Source organism: Neodiprion virginianus, chromosome 6 (genome assembly GCF_021901495.1).
Source record: "Neodiprion virginianus isolate iyNeoVirg1 chromosome 6, iyNeoVirg1.1, whole genome shotgun sequence".
NCBI lineage: Eukaryota > Metazoa > Arthropoda > Insecta > Hymenoptera > Diprionidae > Neodiprion > Neodiprion virginianus.
The window spans coordinates 21357228-21376621 of record NC_060882.1 but is presented as its reverse complement, the minus strand read 5'-3'; the positions used below and the strand labels follow the sequence as shown (position 1 = coordinate 21376621).

General features: G+C 44.1%; 1 protein-coding gene across 1 annotated transcript in view; it reads right to left on the bottom strand.

The window, feature by feature from the left end:
• The window catches only part of LOC124307063 (acetylcholine receptor subunit alpha-like 1), a 105822-nt gene extending 86836 nt beyond the window's left edge, over nt 1–18986 (bottom strand). The window contains 1 exon segment of the mRNA XM_046768380.1: nt 18764–18986. Within this exon segment, the coding sequence (XP_046624336.1) occupies nt 18764–18789 (26 nt within the window). The 5' untranslated portion in view covers nt 18790–18986.
• Nucleotides 18987–19394: the final 408 nt, after the last annotated feature.

The window sequence follows — 19394 nt, the reverse complement described above, 5'->3', positions numbered from 1 at the left end:
GCTGCAAGTTTTTAAAGAGAATCAAATGTCGGGAGACTGGGAAAGGATCCTCCCCTTTTGCCGGTGAAAGAGAAGGCTCGAAGGACGTCTTGATATCGATCCTGGTGGCGGTTGTTTGAAGCGGGGTTCAAACGATTAAGGGTAGGCAGGGCTGGTGGCGTGGGGTTGAAGCCTTCCCCAAATACCCGACGTCTGCCTCTGCCGCGTCTTTTGTAGCTCTTACCTCGTCAAAGATGCCTTCTTGAGCACCAGCACGCCAGGTAGGCGGGATTCGTTGCGTGCCCTTATACTTGCTCTCAGCCAACTGCCGCAAGCTCATCTACCCGGCAGTGCATACTTATCTTCACAGGATTTCGCAAGGAGTTATCAATTCCTCTACACGAAATCTCGCGAAAATAAAACCGACCGCATTTCTATATCCCCCCCTCTTCCAGTCTCTCACAATCAGCAACGGGGTGAAACTTGCCGCAGGGAAGAATTTGTCGAGCGTTTAACCCTTTGAAGCCAATATGCACACCTTCGTTATTTGAATTTTTTGAACATGATTTTTCAATACATTATAATCTGTTTGGTTCATGAACACAGGTAATCGGGTCGTTGAAACGCTGATTCGTGTACAACTAAAACGACAATAGCAGGATTATTTACGAACGAGATTCTTCGGTAGTCGAAAAGTCCAAATAAAGGAGCTTATTTAAAATACTACGATGTAACTTTTACCATGGAATAGACGTACGGTTGTTTGCATAATTGATTGTATTACAGGTCATAGACTGTAAATCACTTTTCTCCCATTTATGTGATTATTTTTCAACATGTACCTTTAAAATATACTTAAAATCGATCTTTGACAGTCGATCAATTCAACTGCATGCCGAGGACACCATCAAAAGTTTTAATGATCGTTGACTGTCTCGAAATGAAAGACGGATGTCTCAGCTCCTCCAAAATGCCATAAAACCTTTCAAACGATAGTTGCATTCATATAATTAATTCACGTCTAGCGATTTCACGCCTGATTAAATTTGGACTCTAAATTTGCGTCTTAGTCAATCAAATTGAACGATGAGCATGTTTCGGGAAAAAGTTGGTAATGGAATTGTGGCTTTCCAACAAGCACACAATACAACATTAATACCTTATTGGCGCGAGCTTGAAAAGGTAACTCTGTAATTGTGTTTCCGTAGTTCACCGACAGTACAGTGAAGTGTACGTACTGATATTAGTTCGTTTCACCTCGAATCTCTCACACCGTTACTGACCAAGGGACAAGTCCTCTTCAATCTCTACTCACTTATTTTCAGCCGTAACTCCGCGTTACAGTTATCGACGCAATAGCGTTGAAGCAATTTATAAAAAGCCGCAAATATATCGTGTGGAGTGAAGAATAAACAAGATTCAAGATCCAATTCCACTCCAGATCCACGTGGCACGTATACCTAACTTCAAATAGCTGTAAAAATTATCTACTCTGCTGTTTCTCATACGCGATGAAGACGAGAACATGGAGAACAGTTACCTGGAGTACAAATTGCTGAAAACCATTGCTGGCGGCACCGAGTGTTGATTTCTCATCGGTTTTTATCGAGAAAATGTTGTGTATCGAAAGGTTTGCTGATTAAATGAAATGAATCGGTGATAGGTATAAAATAACTGCGACTAGATATATTCAGCAATCATTTTAATCTTGTGCAATCCAGTGTGGCTATCCGTCCATTTATAGATTAAAAAAAGAACGTAAATGCCTGCAATTTAAATCCCAGTATTCCATGATACCCCCGGTCCTCCGCGAACACTCTAATTGCCATTCGCTAATTGCTCACTGAATGCGGATCGATCGAATTAAAAAATGACAACGGTCGTCGGATGGTTAATTGTGTTTTTCGCCTCATTATTCGTTGATATTTAAGTGCCTGACTTGTCAGGGGGGATATAAATTTGTGAGAAATGTTAAAAGCACTTTCAACTTTTTCTTCGAGTCGTTTACCGATCGCCGGTTCAATTTAACCAAAAGTTTTATCGTACCGCTTGGGTTGGGTGTAGGTTGTAGGTATAGCTGGATTCTGATTTGTTGAGAAATGTCTTTTCCCCGAACGACTGGAACCCTCTTGAGGAAGCCGAGGGAGGATGATTTGATGGATATAGGCCTGCGTGAGTCTCGACTATATGTATATATATATATATATATACGTATATTCTACATATATATGTATATATACGTATATTATGTATATTGTGTGTATATACATACATATATATATATATACCATAAACGCTTGTACATAGCCGTGTGCGAACTCGATGTAAGATATACGGGCAAGATCTAAAGCCAACCGTAGCTTGCAGACGCTCAACCCTTAATCATAAGCGTGCCAAGATCCGGTATGTCGCTGCGGTGAAGTTTGGTCAAGCATAACTCGATGTTTCGTCGAGCATCCGGAGAGCTTGCAGGGCTCTCTCACCTTCGGAGGGGCGCCAGGCGGAAGCCAGGATGTAGGTTAGCTGCATAATGTAGAGTCGTTGTGCGCTCAGATCTCCCCGTACACTTTGTGTCCAAGCTTGTCCGGGCTTTGTGCTGTTTAGTGTGGAAGCGCCTTTTCTAATATTCACGAGCCGAGTGGCTTCCTAGGATGCCTACACTGTGCAGTCGTACCAACTCTCGGGCCAATTCGAACACTGATACGTGGCGCCACTCCGCTTTTCCCACTTCGTCGGGAAGCCTATGACGTCGAAACGCGAGGTGAGGATGATATTCTTGAAACGTAATTTCCTCGACTAATTTTGAAAAAGCCGCTCGTACTATTTCTCTTTCCCACGTCGGTGAAAAGTTTATCCTTCTCATTGGCGGTAAGCGTGTTATATACCTAGTGTGAAATTGAGTTTCCTGCTTGCTCTTGTCAAAGTTATTGAAGAATCGAGGGAAGCTCCTCCCTTCCCGGTTATTGCCGGGGACTCTTTTTACCGCCTGGTATGCCTGCAACTGACGACGCAATAAAAATTGGAATTATTTAACGCGAGTGCGGTGAGAACGCGGGACGCGGGGAGGTTTCGAGTATAAAAAGAAAAGGGGCAAACTCGGGGGATGAAAGCTGTTTGGCTGCAGTCCAACTTTTTCATTGGCTCGCCCCGACACCCTTGATTTATTTTTATTTGTCAGGACGGATAGCTGTTACGCCAAGATGCCAATTGGGAAAGGTTATCGACGATAGAGATGCGCCGAGCCAGTTGAACGTGGTTTGGTTGCTCGTTTCTTTCCCTCGATATTTTATTTTTTTTACATTTTTTTCTTCATTCTAAGAGTAAAGTTCGACAAACTTTTGGATCTAATTTTTTTTATTTTTTTTGTTTGTACCGAGAAGCACCGAATCGACTATGCGAGAGAGTAAAATCCTGTACATATATCTACGCAAGGAATCTTGCGAGATACCAATGTTCGGAGTTCGCCACACAGTCTCTATTTGATTAACGTTTTATTTCGAAACAATTCAATAATCACGAGCCAAGATGATTTTCGTTAATCTGTGTTACACAGTCACACTTATCCTTGACAACCGATGTACAGAAGGTATACATACAGCTGGAAGCTGGCGTTCCAAATCGTGGAAGAAATTCAGTGTCCAAGGGGAGCGCGTGTTTGATGACCAAACATCCGGCGGGTCTTCAGGGGCGGGATTTCTCGAGTTGATTTAAAATATATACGTTCACGTTTGTACGTACAGTGCAGGTCGCTGTCAGACCCTTGTCTTTTCACGGAACCTTCCGAAGCCTGGCTTGCCCAACGGTGGTTAGCGTTCAATCGGAGTCCAGTTAAATTGCCCGACGAAGCCGAGCTGCAGGGGTGAGAAAATCCGCGAGTAGCTCCGGGGGCAAAGCTCGGGGATCGTACGACGTGATTAGCTGGTCCGGTTACTTTTTATTAAATTCAATTAATTCCAAGGGATCACAGAGTAATCGCGAGATATCGACGCGTTACTCGGGGAGATAGTTGCAGCTTTTCGAGGCACTGCGGAGAGGGACTCCACTGCATCTGCACCGCAATCCGGATGGATCCTCGTGATCAAGTTACCCCCAGCTTCCGCCAAACCAATAACCGGATGGAAATGATAATTTCCTCCGCGACCCGATTCAATTTGTATCGTTTTCCCAGCCGGCAATACTCGCCGAACCCAATCCCGCACCGAAGCCGAACGACCGAAGGGTGGATTACGAACATCCATCGGATAGAGACGTGCGAGCTTGAAGCAGCCATCTTCCGATGCTTCGAGTCTTTCTCGAAATCACGCTACGTTGATCTTGATTAATTTCAACGAAAATAAATCTTAAGATTCACCGCTGGAACGGTGATGGTGTTGGTAAACTTTCCGCTTCCAATCTTCGCAATTGCACGTAATATATGTTTCTCGTGTTACTGCGGAGTTCACGACATTCCGAAACGGCAGCGACGAAAACCGCGATGCTTCTTCGGTGAATAAATCGTGAAAAGTAGAGGGGAACGAAGTAATTTTGTGGGTATTTCAAGATATGCGGCGAAGATGTGGATATGTGTGCAGTAGTTAATTGCGCGCCATCGTCATCTCTTTACACTGCTGACGTACGTGTCTTTCGTTCCATGCATTCTCTCCGGTCTCCGTTTTATTTTTCAACCGTAGGAGAAGATATGCTGCGAAGGAAGAATCGTAAAAACCGGCAAACCGTATCGCGGAAAGCGCAATGGAGAACTGTAAACCTTAACACCCTGCAATTACGACGGCGATAAAAAGAAGTCACTGGCATGATTTCGTTGGGAGGGAAACTCTTCTTAGGATGATCTCTCAGACCGTTTAACGACTTTCGTATAGGAAATGACATTGAAAGATCGCGGCGTCAGCCGACCGTCGATCTCGGCACGAAACGAAGGGATGATATCTTTGCGTTTTCATTGCTTCCGTTTCCTTTACGGGCAAGTGAAAGAGCGAGTCGATCCTAACGCCGGCTACTCATTTTAATTTTCCTTAAATCCCAACAAGGGAGACCGGCTCGCAATTAACTACAAGCAGCGAAAGTGTCAAGAAAATTTCAGAATGCGCCGCATCTTCGTCTGCATTGTTGCAGACTCTGCCATTCGATAGGTTCAAGATGGTTAAAGTCAAGGTGGTCAGAGCGAGTCAAATCCAATTTATCGATCCAGGTTGGAATAATTTCATTGCAAACTTGTTTCACAGTTTAACACCTTGTGCACGGTGTTAGGAAACGATTTACACGGCCACGTCAGAATTGCTTCTTCACGACATCACGTCGAGCACTCACCAATCTAAATATAAAGTGCAATTATTGGCGTTGAACCGTAACCCGGTTTTCCGAAAGAGCGTTAGCTGCACGTCGATGTGTGAGATCCTGTCTCTGTGTAAACCGCGCCGCCCTGCACAGCCAGTATTGGAACCGAAGGTGTCGTCGTACCTTCGGCTAGGAAATACGGTAAGCTAATCTGTCAGCTTCAGGGAAACACGCTTAGCGCTGGTACATAGCCTCCATAGTGTACAAGCCATATCTAAGATACAGGTATTCGCTTGTATTGTATACATATGTACAGGGGTGGTGGCGCAGGGTGAGAAGAGTACGGAGGCTGGAGACATCTTGTCGCACCGCGGTTTATCTTAAGCTTTCCAGACGTCCTATAACTGTCTATAAAACCCGAGGATCGAAGATGCCGTACCTTTCATGTTGTTGTTTTTTTTTTCTTTTTTTACATTTTTTCTTTTCTTAACATCATTTTCCTCGTGCGGTTTTCCTTCTTATTATTCTTATTCACCTCAAAACCGCGGATCTCACTCACTCGATCAGCGAAAGTCTGGCAAGCGGCATGTATACTAGCGTATTTTTGAACGACTGATCTGTCTCGACAGAATTTATCGCCGTGCAGTTGTGATAAGTCTTTAGACTGGGTGACTTGCGACTTTGTATCGTATCGTTGTGGTATATCAGATATTTCACAGCTCGACGAAGTGGAAGATAGAGCATGGTGTCAAATCGGCTTTGGACTTTTTATTTCTAGAGGTGAAAATTATATCGCTTTGTTACTGCTGATCTGACGGAAAATGGATGCGCGTCAGCGAATAATCTCGGATTTTTTTATTTGGAATATGAAATTTGACTTTTAATTACACCCTCAATAAGCTCAATGAAATTTCAGGACTCATCCGAAGGGGAAATGTATCTCCTGTTAAATTTCAACTCCAGCATCCTTCGCAATTATAACCCCGGTTACACTTCGCAGGATTCCACGTGTCTTGTCGTTAATAACTAAAATATTGTTGATTTATTAATTCGGTTTTGCTTTGAGCTGGCTGTACGATGCAATTCGTTGACACACTTCATTCCCGCCATTTCGCAGTTAAAATACACTTGAGAAAATTGATGCCTTCTTGCGGAAATCAGCGTGAGTGAGAATTCATTCGAGGAGGAATAATCCGGAGGCACGAGTTAAATTTTCAAGCAACCAAAAGATTTCGTACTTCAGCCGACGCAGCACCAACAATTTGGACAAAACACGAAAGTGGTTTTCGCCAAGTTTATAAATATTTTGCCATGCCTCGAGTCTTGTGGGGCTGTCAGGTCCAGAGCACACCGTGATTTGACAGATGCCATTATGCCTGGGTCCTGAGAGTTTACTTATGCATAGGTGTATATATATATATATATATCATATTGCCAGGGGATACGAGAAAACTGCAACTTGGAGCGGTGGCGTATTCAGAGAAAGACTAAACTAGTTTATTCTCTAATCGCGAGATGTAACGTGTATAAGTTACCCAAATGCAAGTGTGTCTGCTTATGTAAAAATTGAGGAATTCTATATATAACTTGAAATTTGCTTGCTCTGAGAAAAACATTAAAGGTGTAACAAATTTGCCTCGGGAAATATTCCTCGGCTGCATAATTTCGCTCGTTCGTTTCAACTGCATAAAAAATTCATCCACGCAAGAACAACGAAACCGTTGTAAAGTTTTACACGGAATATGCGGTGCAGACCGAAGGTATTCTGCAGCGCAGTTCTTGAGCTCAGGTTGAAAAAAAGTTGCGTCATTAAACTTTTAAGATATTTCATTCGGAACTGCCGTTGTTACAGCTGTTACCGGTCTAAGGATATGTCGAACATAAATACTCTTCCAGACGTCCGGGCTACCTAAGCGCCAACTTTTATCACAAAATAGCCATCGATTTATCCAACTTTTAGCGTGATCATAAAACTGCAAGTCGCTTTAACGTGTGTTTGAGACATTACGGATATAGGCAGCGAAAACACCTAGAATTTCTGTTCTATTTCCGTAGTGACAAATTTTGATTTAATGAAATGATTTGCGAATCTGATTCTCAACTCCTGTTCAGTTCTAAATCGAATGGAAAAATGTGTCGCTGGTAATCGATTGACAGCATTTCTACCCTAACTAACGGTCGACGGTACGTTATTTAACCATTCGTGGATAGTTGGGTTACTTGGTAAACAACTCGATTATACGTTGCACGAGAACTTCGTCTGATGAGGAGAAAGTCGACGAGTGTCTGGAGCTGAGAACCCTGCGTAAGTTTGCAGTATCGAATTTTCAGCGTCATTGTTACCGGTTTATAAATCTGCGAGTGGCGTTGAGTGAAATTGCTCAAACCCTTAGAGTAGCTGAGCGTCGTCCCCGCGTCACTATAAGTTAGAAACTGGATACTCCGGATAAAATACAAGGATAGGTAAAGGGTTGGTTAGTGGGGAAACAGGCTTGTCAAGTGTTCGATTAACGCTCTTGATGTATCGCTGACGAGAACACCGCCCGACATCTGTTAAACGTTTGTCAATATATTTTACGAGGTTCGACGAAGCGTGGCCTACGTCTCCCCCTTCAAATTTTTACTCCAATCGAAATTTAGTCGGTCCATAAACCACTGGAAAAGGATTATTTGTTCAGGGTATCTACCTAGCGTGAGACTCTGCCCAGCTTCCTGAACGATTTGTTTCGTGTGTAAAAATATACGCGATTGCCATACGCTGGTTGAAAATAATTATGTCTCTAATTGTCTATAATTACTATGTATGTATTTTTTTTTCTTTCACTTGTGAAATGAATGTTATATGTCGCTGTGAGGTTTTAAATACGCGTGATGTGCTCTTTGTCTGTATTTTTTTGCTTACTACCTGCACTGAAATTTGACGAAATGCCTTTATGGGTGAGATTTAAACTAGGAGAGAGGGAAATCTATGGTTCTTACTGGCTTTAACCCTGGAGTGGATGCAGAGGTAACGAAATTTCTGTCAGAACAAAGAGACATGGCGGCAATGTCGTTATCCTCAATTATGGATACAAATTTCCAAGAACTCAGAAAATACGAGATACTTGATTTGAAATGTTTTTGCTGAGCTGTTTACTAGCTGCTCGGTCACCCTAAGCTCTGTGATTAGCAAACATTTCTCCTCTTTTCTGCACAATGCGATATGTAAGTGGTCTGTGAAGTTGATCCAATTTTGCCAAAATAATCAAGAAACGTCAAATCGTATGCGCAACTACTTGACCAGTTTGTTTAATTACAAAATTGCATTGAAAAAGACTGCGTATGTGTCGTCGATAATATTAATCGGCGAGTGTTCTAAAAAAAAGGGCTCATAAGTTTTTCAGTTAGCTTATTTCGTTGAGAAATTGGTTTTAGTGCCAACCGTTTCTGTTTGTTTATACTTAAACGTATCACATGTTTAGTTGGGGCCAGAGTAACTTGGCATCGTAATTATTGTTATCGGTTGCTTATAGTGAACGAATTTAATCATCCTTCTGGAGTATTTATATTGCAATGACAATTCCTGGCCGTCATTTGCAGCTTCAAAGTAATTGGATGTCGTTGTAACGACGTGGCGGCACTGGGCGTCAGAATTTCTGCCGCACGCTGTCACGCTTCGCTAGGGTCATTCCGGTAATTCGCATACCTCACTTTATTCAAAATCACGGAGGGTTTCTCAGCCCCGGTGCTGAAGCTATTCGCAATTCGAAGTTTCGACGATTTTCAGAGAAAATTTTGAAGCTATATACAATATACCTTATACACGTACTCGGGAAAGTTTTCATATTATTCGAAACGAGAAAAATTTAAACAGAGAAAACATTTACAAGGAAATTGGGACTCGTCATAGCCGGAGTATTTTTCCGTAGAGGCGGTTGAGATATGAAAATACAGTCAACTCAATCTCGGAATGAAAATAGCAAGCTACAACTGTCCCCATGAAAATTCAAATATAATCATTCGAATTTTTTTCCCATTCAACCTAGCGAAAAATTGAGACAAATCACTCTGAGATCCCAGATATGACGAAACTCGTCCTCTCTTGCGGCAAAAAATATAAAAGAACCAAGGGAAAGTAAATAAATTGATACCGCTTCTTCATCAATATATACCTATGCAAAGCTTTGTGTTGGATATTACAATACCCGTGCATCTCAAGTGCGTCGAGAGCGCTCGTAGCATCTTTAGGAAATCGGAGAAATCTGTATTGTAAAGTCGCGGGGGTTGCTAAGCATTTCGTCAACCGAAAAAGTAAGGAACTGGATAGTGATGTTTTTATTTCAACTACTTGTACAGATTCAAGCAGAAGCAATCCGGGAGCATAATAATTTCGGGGTCAACAATGTGCGTATCGGAAGTTGGTCAATAAGTCTATATAGAAACTGAAGTAGCCTGAGACCGACTAAGTGATGCGATAAATAATTCCATACCTGTTCATCTCGATGGGATTCGAAGGACGCCATTTGTGGCTAAACTGCACACGAGGTCGGAGGATAAACGCCAGAGGGACCGCCGTTCCATCGGTAATTAAACTTCGGATGCTCATCCATCTTTGAGACGCCAATGATCGAAAGGGGTTACAAAATGGTACCGTTTTATCCGTGCGATTTGTAATCGCGATTACACCGATGTACAGAGAATCGGAAATAACCCATTCGCCACTGAGAAAATGTTCGGAAAGCTAACGGTTCTCTGAGAGAGGATCCCCCAGAGACTGTTAATTACGAATTTCAAACTTATTCCTCTTTCAAGGCTGCCGTGTTCCTGACAAGTTGAACAATGAAATCGCAAAGTGCCCGGATAACGCCGCACCGTATCGCGGAAGAAAAGGAAGCATCTCTGAGAACGGTGTCTGTAATATTTTCAATTTTACCCCTGCGCGATCCCGAAACGATATTAATGGTCAAGTGAAATAAATACGCATCAGCCAAGGGCGAAAAACTCGCGAACGAAATAATTTACTGAAACATATGACAAGCGCAAGACTCGGTTCTCCGAAAACTATTAAGCATCGGGCGTAACGAACCCGAGATGTTGACCGGAGGGCATTCAGCCGTCATAGGTTGACTTAAACGATCCTAGGAGCGGGGGATTCTATGGTTAGTGGGCGGGTGGCGACCACAATGGGAGATTGTAATTTGCCGGCCAAGGATTGGGAAAACTGAACCGCTAGAGGAGGAGGTCTGTCTGTACCGTGACGCTGCCAACGCATGCGAGATTGTCCTCGAATCGGAAGAGGTGAAGGTGGGATTTTCCGAGTTCAGAGTGTCTTTTGTTCGACCTCAAAACTCATCTCCGGAGCCTGCAGAGACGACCAAATTTACATTGATACTTCCCACCTCCGTGCCGTTTCCTGAGGGGTGGTTATTCCTCTGTATCCATGTATCCAGTCCGCATCCTGCGGCGGACGAGGGGTGCGGACGGCGATCAGGGCCGCGAGATCCTGGCTCTTGGCGCCCGAAACCAAGGGGCGGTTCGCAGAACGCACTCCTCCCGTTATTACGGGGGTTGGTTCAGTGATTAAACTCTGTCAGAGAGAGAGAGAGAGAGAGAGAGGGAAGATTCCAAAAAAGATGAACGGGGTAAAAGCTGGGGTAACCAAGAAGTGGGGGCGGTAAAGCTCGGCTGCGTTGGTAGCTAGCTGGCCTACGCGAATATTAATATGCATTGCGCACTTTCGGGGCGGTTCATAATCTTCCATCTGATCCCATTAATGGCGTAATGGCGGGGTAGGTTTCAGTAATAAAGGCCAAAAGAAACACTAGTCTCTGTGCGACCCAGAGAGTGTTTACGTCGTCTAAGCGACCCAAGAACAGTGCACGGATTTACCAACATTCATTTGACACACTGACGAAAGAAATGTGCAATGGGATTTTGACTGATTTTCGAAATTGTGTTTTGGCGGGGTAGATCGTTTGAAGGATTACGGAGGCAGTTGGAGACGGAACACTCTTTGGCACGAGCAGACGTACTCAAGCTTTCGAGCCTGACGTAGAGAAGGACAATGCCCTTTTCCAAGTAATTTCAGAACACGAAATGTTGGCCGATCGATGTCACGTTTTAAGTTCCTTGGAAGGTAAAGTTTCCTACGAATTCGGCAACTTTTCCGTTCCTGCATTATTTCCCGCAGGGGCGAAGCGGTGGTACATATCTACCCGTTCAGGCAAGCATCCTTTCAATGAAATTAAAAAAGAAAAGTAAACGAACCCGACTCCCTCGTTCGCTCACCAATTCGAGTCCGTCGCCGCCGTGATACCAAAGATCAAAGTATGCGGGTGCAAAGTGCACCAACGGGGACAGTGTTTTCGTGTTATCATGTACTGACGGTTGCTATTCGGCCGCAGGGAGAAACTCATTGAAACCAATGTTCAACCTGGAAGGGTTGGCAAACAATGTTGCAAATGGAATGAATAAAACAGAAGCCAAATAAACCGGTCAGGCGTAACGCATGGCCGGTCAAACCTTCGGTATAAATCAAAAACTAGGTGAAAGTTAATTTTTCCACGCTTGCTGAGTATAGCGGGGCTGTTAAACTTTTAAATTGCTTTTCTAAACGTTCAGGATTTATGGCTCGTCAAGTTCTACCGCAGGTATAAAAAACGATTTGCGCTTAAAGTGTCGGACTGTTGAGATTTTACGCAGCACGTGTGTGATATATCTCTACCGCAGCAATCAGAATGATTAATGATTTCCAACTCTGTTGTTATTACTATTATACGGAACAACTTACGTTAGCTCGGATAGGCGTACCTAATTTAAGTCGATGCAAATCTACACGGTGCAAGGACTCCGCTTGTTCCAAACTTCTGAAGCCAAAAGTCTCATTCGCGTTACTATGCGAACGCGAATCAATTACTCGCAATCGGGGCAAAAATGAAATTTTTTTTTATCGAGATAGGAGACGTTTAAATGACGAACTATCGATTTTACCCGGTTCGTAACAGCAAGGTAGGGCTCAACATTTTTTCTATCTTTTTAAAACTGTGTGAGATTTTTTTCTTCGCTGTGGCGAAACGGGAAGAAACTGACAGCGAATTCAACGACGCTTCATTGAGTGTCATAGTCCCAAGTCCTGGATGAATTATAGTGACTCGAAAGTGTTTCCTTGTTGAGAAGAACACTCGCGCCAAATTGCCTCTTCTCGCCGCAGGACGCGGCCACCACTGCCACCAGACTTAACTCGAAACACCACTGGCAATAACTCCGTCCTATATATGCTATAATATATTCTTATGATTTACAATAAATCGTGAAATATATATTTTCTCCGGTATAGATTGCACCCGTATTAACTCCTTTGGTTTGACCCGTGCTGCGGATATTTTTAACAAGCAATTACAGCCCGGGTCGAGTGATTGAAACGGTATGTACCAGTTCATCGCGTATATATACATATTTCGAACAAAATGTATCAGAGAGCAATAATTTCACGTTAGGTATATAAAGCTGCCGAAATTCTGTTCTCGCGTCGATATCAAGTTGGGGGGGAATTCTCATAATGCCTTCGCCTCTCCAATCAATCCTCAAATACCAGTTGAAATACGGTCCTTACCGCGTAATATTATTGAATATGTACTGATTTATTGTGTATGAAAATTGGCGATTGATTGGTTAGATAATGAATTATAGAATTATGCGACCTTACCGGGTTCACTTCAGTTGTGCGAATTTTCATAGCTCTTGCCAAATAATTGTACCGGCGCCTCGGAGGTTTGAAGAAACGTTACAATTCCGGATGTGAGATTAATTAGTGGACGGTTCAGGTTGCGGCCGTGAATACAGTATTGGTGACCCAGTTGAACAGCCTTGCGTTTTGGCACGAGCTGTACGTTTCCGGGCTCGGAAGCGTCGGAGCATAGTTTTGATTGGGGTTGCCGTTTGAATCCGTTCGCAAGCGTGCCCATACCTCTGGCGCAATGCGGTTTGGATCCTCCGGCGAAATAAAGTGTTGCCGGTGCTCGTATTGAAGGGCAGGAAATTCCCTGATCAAGGGAAATCGCATCATCAATTCGAGAGGGACGTGGTTTCGTCCGGGGAATACGCAGCGTTTCGAAGCTCACGTTCCTTCTGTATATCCGCTCTGTACTTCACTCCCGAAGCTGAAAACTCGCCGGAAAAAAGCTGCATAAACCGCGGCAACTTACTCGAACGCGAGGCGCGCTGTGCTGCGAATTACCGTATTTGCTACACATTGACACACAAAGACTTTTCCCGAAGGTGAAAGTGCCGGGCTGCACTTCCCTAAGGCGGTTATAAAACGGCAAGCGTACGGCGCGTTGAAGCCGGAACGACGTGTATGGCATCTGGTGTTGCGCCGCTCCGATAAGAGCTTGCACGGAGTTGAGATGAGTGACGTTTGTCGACATGGTCCGGGCACTGAGAACAAGGTACGTGGCGTTTACGCGAAGCGCGCGAGTCCGACCGATACGTGCCTGGTATCGATCCCGTCCACCGGACAATTGAATTTCAACAGAAATTAATAATCATCGGTGTCAATGAAATTGTGACACGGGCAGCACGGATTTAATAACGTCGAAAAGGACGGAGATTACGACTACCGGGAAAATTCTACCCCTGCTCCGTGTTTCATTTCCAATTATACAGCTCGAGACTTGTTGACTCTGAATATACACAGCGGCGCGTTCAACCTGCAGGGTATAAAGTGTAACCGGATCACTAGGGGTGAATTATATTTTACCGTACACAAATAGACTATTCAGCTTTTTCCTTGAACCTTAGCTTTGAGCTTCTGAAACGAAATCCGAGAGGTGAATCGATGCGGTATAAGCTGCTTGATTGTAGGACCGAAATACTTTGAGACAACGAACGCCTTTATAGATCAAGGTATTCACTTTGCTCGTTCCCGGTATTTGCCCCTGAGATATTCGCATTGCGATCACATCGGAATAATGCGAAAAATTGGTGAATAACAGAAAAATCAAACGCTTATCTGGGTAAGCAGAAGTCACCGTCGCTGCGGCTCGTACTATCACATTGCCCGGCAAATTCTATCCTCGCGAATTTACCAACGTTAGATTTCCAACGCCCACGGTCTAACCGCTGCGATTTTCCGTATAGGTATAGTTATCGTTATCCAGTCTCAATTTATAAAACGTGCTTTATTCACGTGTAAAGGGATCCCTCAGTCTTTCGAATATCAGCTTTCTTGCCTTCAAAGTTGACGGAATAATTAGAATCAGAAGAATACTGTATACCTAGTTGTTGTTTGAAAAAAAAACAAAAAAAAATCACACAGGCTGCAATGGAGGAGAGCAATTGTGATGATTCATTAATTACAAGTAGTTTCAAAGTCGATCGTCCCCTCAGTTATAAACTTTTTTCTCGTTTACTCGACCGAAGGGATAATCATTTGCTGAATTTGTAATTTACCGTACCAATGTCGTGTCGCATAATTTTCTAACATCCAATGTGCTCGTTACGTCTGCTTGAGCATGTCATTCGGCGAAAAAATGTCCCTGTCTACTTAACGAGCCAAAGAACGGTAAAGTTTGACAATTCTACTCTTGAGATCGGGAGGCCGCTTGCGCAAGGCTATACATACATATTACATACCCTTCGAAACTCGAACGCGTGACGTAACGACGTGTTTCCGTAACGGAACGCTTCTGGCTCCAGCCGACGTTTTCATTTTTATTTCACTCGATGTCTTGGAATTTCCTGCGCTTCGAGGTCCCACCCTTTAACGTTTCTGTTTGCCACGCCACCGCCCCACGAATTCTAGGGACGCATTCTATTATTTAAGCTCGTTTGGTCCAATTGCTACGCGCCAGGCAGGCGACACCCGGACAGAAAGTTCACCGTCGTAAAACCGACAATAGAAACCCCTTGTCAGAAGATAATGGGAAATTATTTTCAACCTACTTTTCGGTATCGACCTTTATTCGATCCTCCTTTCGGCTCGTGGAAAAATATTCACAGAATTTTTAAATGTGGAAACTTCAACTTGAGCAAATAATCGTGTCATAAAATTTTTACGTAGGTATTACCAACGTAAGTAATATTCACTTAAATAATACAGACCGTACTATATTTAATCAATTTCTGATATCAGTACAGATTGAATTGCGATATTGAGAGTGCTTGGCCATTCGTCACGAGGTCACATAAACGAGGGGACAAAGATATCGCTGACAATTATTTGCCTGTAGACTTTCGGTTGAATGGATGAGAGGACTTTTATTGTCTGGTGAAATATTTCATTATCACGTTAGTAGGTGGGCACGATTTGCAAATGGATTAAGAATAAATCAGATCATGTGTGCGGATTATGAATTATTGATGTTCCCAGAGACGATACCGACTCTGTACGGTGCAGAAATGCATGAATATTCAAAAACATATATACCAAAACAACATCTGCAGCGAATTGTGAAGGGAAGAATAAACAAGTATGTATTACACAGCGAAGACGATGAACCCTGCTGCCAGACGCATGTTAGTGCCGCAAGAATCGTGGTCGGTCAAAGATCAAAAGCACAAAGGCAGCGATCTACCCCAGTTGACATCGTAACTTGACCAACCCCTTCTACTCATCAGCAAGCTCCCGATAATTAGCTTTTCTAAGCTACGTTCATGTCGGTAACGTTCAATGGTTTGGACAGTTCCCTACGCTGAATAGACGGGGCAAGAAGTAAAACAAGTTCTAACAATAGAGGACATTTTATCAGATGTGGAACTACACGTATAGTTTGGCCAACAGCACTAAATCCAGGGCTTTTTCCGAGGGTCCGAGATATGAACAAGATGAGTTTAATACAGTTTCGTCAGAGTCATGAAATGCGCTACTGAAGCTTGCAGGTGCAGATCGGTCCTGATCAGTGCTCGGATGAAATTTTTTCGAACACTGTCCCACCCGTAGGATTTTTTTACCTCCACACATGAATCCGTCTCCGCGGGCTTCACTCTCACTCGTATAATCAACCGGATCAGTCGTTAAACAGAGACGACAATTTGATGTCCCCAGTATTTCGACGCGATACTTCAAATGCTCGGAATAAACAAGGAAGACATAACCGTAATAAATAAGTCATACGTCGTCGTATTGTACGATATTAAACTGAGCCCTGCTGAGCAGAATGGGGACGAGTTAACTTCGCGCTGTTTTCAGCTCTACGGCAATTCTTAACTTTTGATCGTAAATGGATGAAGGGAATGGCTGTTTATCGAGGATAAAATTCCCGAACTTTGATTAACGGGCTCGGAACTCATCGACTTTAATAGCTGGCATACGAGTTATCTTTTTCACCGATGAGAATAATTGCTCGCCTTTGATCACCGGCTGGGGTATTGAAAAGGTGGATTGAAAAATAACCGAGGTTACTAGATAGAAGAACCTCATTAAATTCACTCTATTGATCGAAATGCAGATGTCCAAGTATCGCGGACTTCCTTTGGGATACGTTACACCAAGTGTCATAATCAGGGTCTATTCTGACGTACAGGATCCCGAACAGTTATCGCACAAACCCGTTGGTCGTAGGCGACTGGTTTAATTTGCGTCAAGCCGAAGCTCGTATTTTTAACGAAGGATATTCAGCGGCCCCTGGCTCGGCTGAATGCAAAACGGGTGACTGCGCATCCACCACCCACCTTTCTTGCTATTTTGCATCCACTATATCCCAGCAGCCGCGATAACAACCACGGTGCCGCACCTCTGCGCATTTCCGTGACACCTACACAATCGCCGAGTTCTCGGGGTCAGCGAACTTTGTTTACAAACAATGCAGCGGCAGTTTGTTCGCCCTGGAACAATCGCCTGCACCTGCGCCCTAACGGCCTCGGTTCATCTCTTCGAGTAGGGAACGTGTCACGCTTCTGCTACGAATGAGAACAATACCATTGACAGAAATTAATTCAAGACTCAGTGGGTGGAAGAGGGATGCAATTCTTTGGCTCCTTCTTAGACCAACGAATTTCGAGCAGTCAATATTTTTACACCGACAAAAAACGCTCCCGCAGAGTAGGGAAAAAGCTTTAACGCCCTGGTTCCTTTTTAAGTTTCTTACGACTCTGCCGAATTCAGCCCCAGCCTCCGGCCCATTTTTCCACTTGTTCGTATCTCTCCCCCTCCGGCTGAAACGTAACTGCGCCAAAGAAATGAACATGCTCCGTTATTTTCCCCTGAGGGTCCAATTAAAAGCTCCTTCGATACTTTCAAGTACAGATAGAAGAAGAAGGAGATTCATTTGCCTCTTTCCCGCTGATCGATCTGATTCAACAGCGCGGGTTTTGGGCTTGGCCACTGTACGAGACTTTCGACAAATTGCCGTGGTAGAAAAGTGGCTGACGGTGAGAGGTAAAAAGACAAAACGAAGAGGTCGTGTGCCCACGTTCGACCGTGAAAGGGTCAAATGAGAAAATAATCATGTCTGAGTCCCTGCGACCGATGACAAATATCACATGCTGAGCGACTCACGTTTATCCTCTCAACGTGCACGCCGCAAACTTTCAATTGACGAAAAACTACCCGCCCCAATGGAATCGATGAAGTGACTCGATGGCCTTGCTTTGACAGTTTCTTGTCGGACGTGGATACTTCATCGGGGTTGGAGATAGTTTTATTATCGTTGGGGAATGCAAATAGATGGCAAAAACAAACAACATTCATTTGAAGGTTGAAACAAAACGGCCTCCATTTGACTCTCGATTAGCTGCGCAGCCTCGAGGTCTCCTTGGCTCGAGAGAGACTCGACATGTTTTTCATAAATAATGAATTACTTTAGGGGCAAAGTAAGGTCGTTGGTAACTAGATGCAAAGGTTGAGGCTGTTTAGCTAGAATATACAGTAAGTAAGGCGGAAAAGGGCGCTTGGATCTTTTGTGCTCAACGAAGCTAGATAACGGAATCGTTTTAAACGAACAACTTCTCTCCGCCATACAGCTGCGAAGTTTAGGTACACTTCCGTAAAGGAGACCACCTTGCCCGTTAAATGCGACACAATGGTCATAACCTCCATTATCCTTCGGTGAACATTCCTCAACCAGCACGACGAGTGATATCGTATTCTTGTTCCTGGAAACGCTTATTCCAACCGATTCAATTTCGTTTTGTGACCATTTCGATTATTACTTATTAATCCCACCGTAAACTTGAACGACGAAGTTCACGTGGCGAAGTTTGAACACAAGAGGAGAGGGTGGGTCAACAACGAAGACTGTGGAACGCTTGACTCAGCATCGAACAAAGGGAGGAGGGTGACAATGACAGGACAGAGGGATTCCTCGTCGACTAAAATACCCTGAGCAATAGTTGCACGGTTGCACTACGTTGCCCTTCGGTCTCTCGCATCGGAAGCCAAGTTTTAAAAGCCGGAGTGATTCCTCGAGGGAAACGCAAACGGGGGGAAACAAAAACGAAAAGAAAAAGAGAAAGCGAGAGAGAGAGAGAGAGAGAGAGGGAGAAAAGGAAAAAGGCTCGCGTTAAAGAAGAGTGAGACGGGACTTTTACTTACGGTGTGTCCCCGACGGGTGGGCACATTGCCCGCGGGCGTCGAGGAATTGCCAGTGGTGAGCTACCGAACCCCCGGAGTCCTTTGGGGTGGGCACGGTTTCGTGCTCCTCGCCAAGGTAATATTAGCAGTTCGCAGCCCTCTCCTCCAATGACCACACATCCCTACGACTTTGTTCCCCCTGTAACCTCGTCGTCCTCGCTCTCCTTCTGCACTGTCCTCCACGCCCTCCACCACCCCCGCCACCGCCCGGCCACACTTTCAGGGTAAAAATACCACCACGGCGCCCGGAAGCCCCAGCACTAAACTGTTTGCTACCACAGCGTGTACTGTGGCACCCTCGAATCGACGCGTATCTTTGGCATGGTGCACTGCCGATCACTGTCTATCGTTGTTGATCACCTGATTTTCAAATTGAGATCGCCCGCTGCCACGTCCAAGTTCCGATTCCTGCAAAAATTTCGGATCGCAGAGTTGATTTCCTCACGGTTACTTGTTAAACAAATATTCGACCAAGATTATCCAAATTACATTTAAAACCGCACCGCACTCGAGTACTCGATTCACGTCCCGAATATCCGTAATCGGGATTCTTCTTCTCGAAATGCTTGTACTTCGAGAATCTCGAACGATG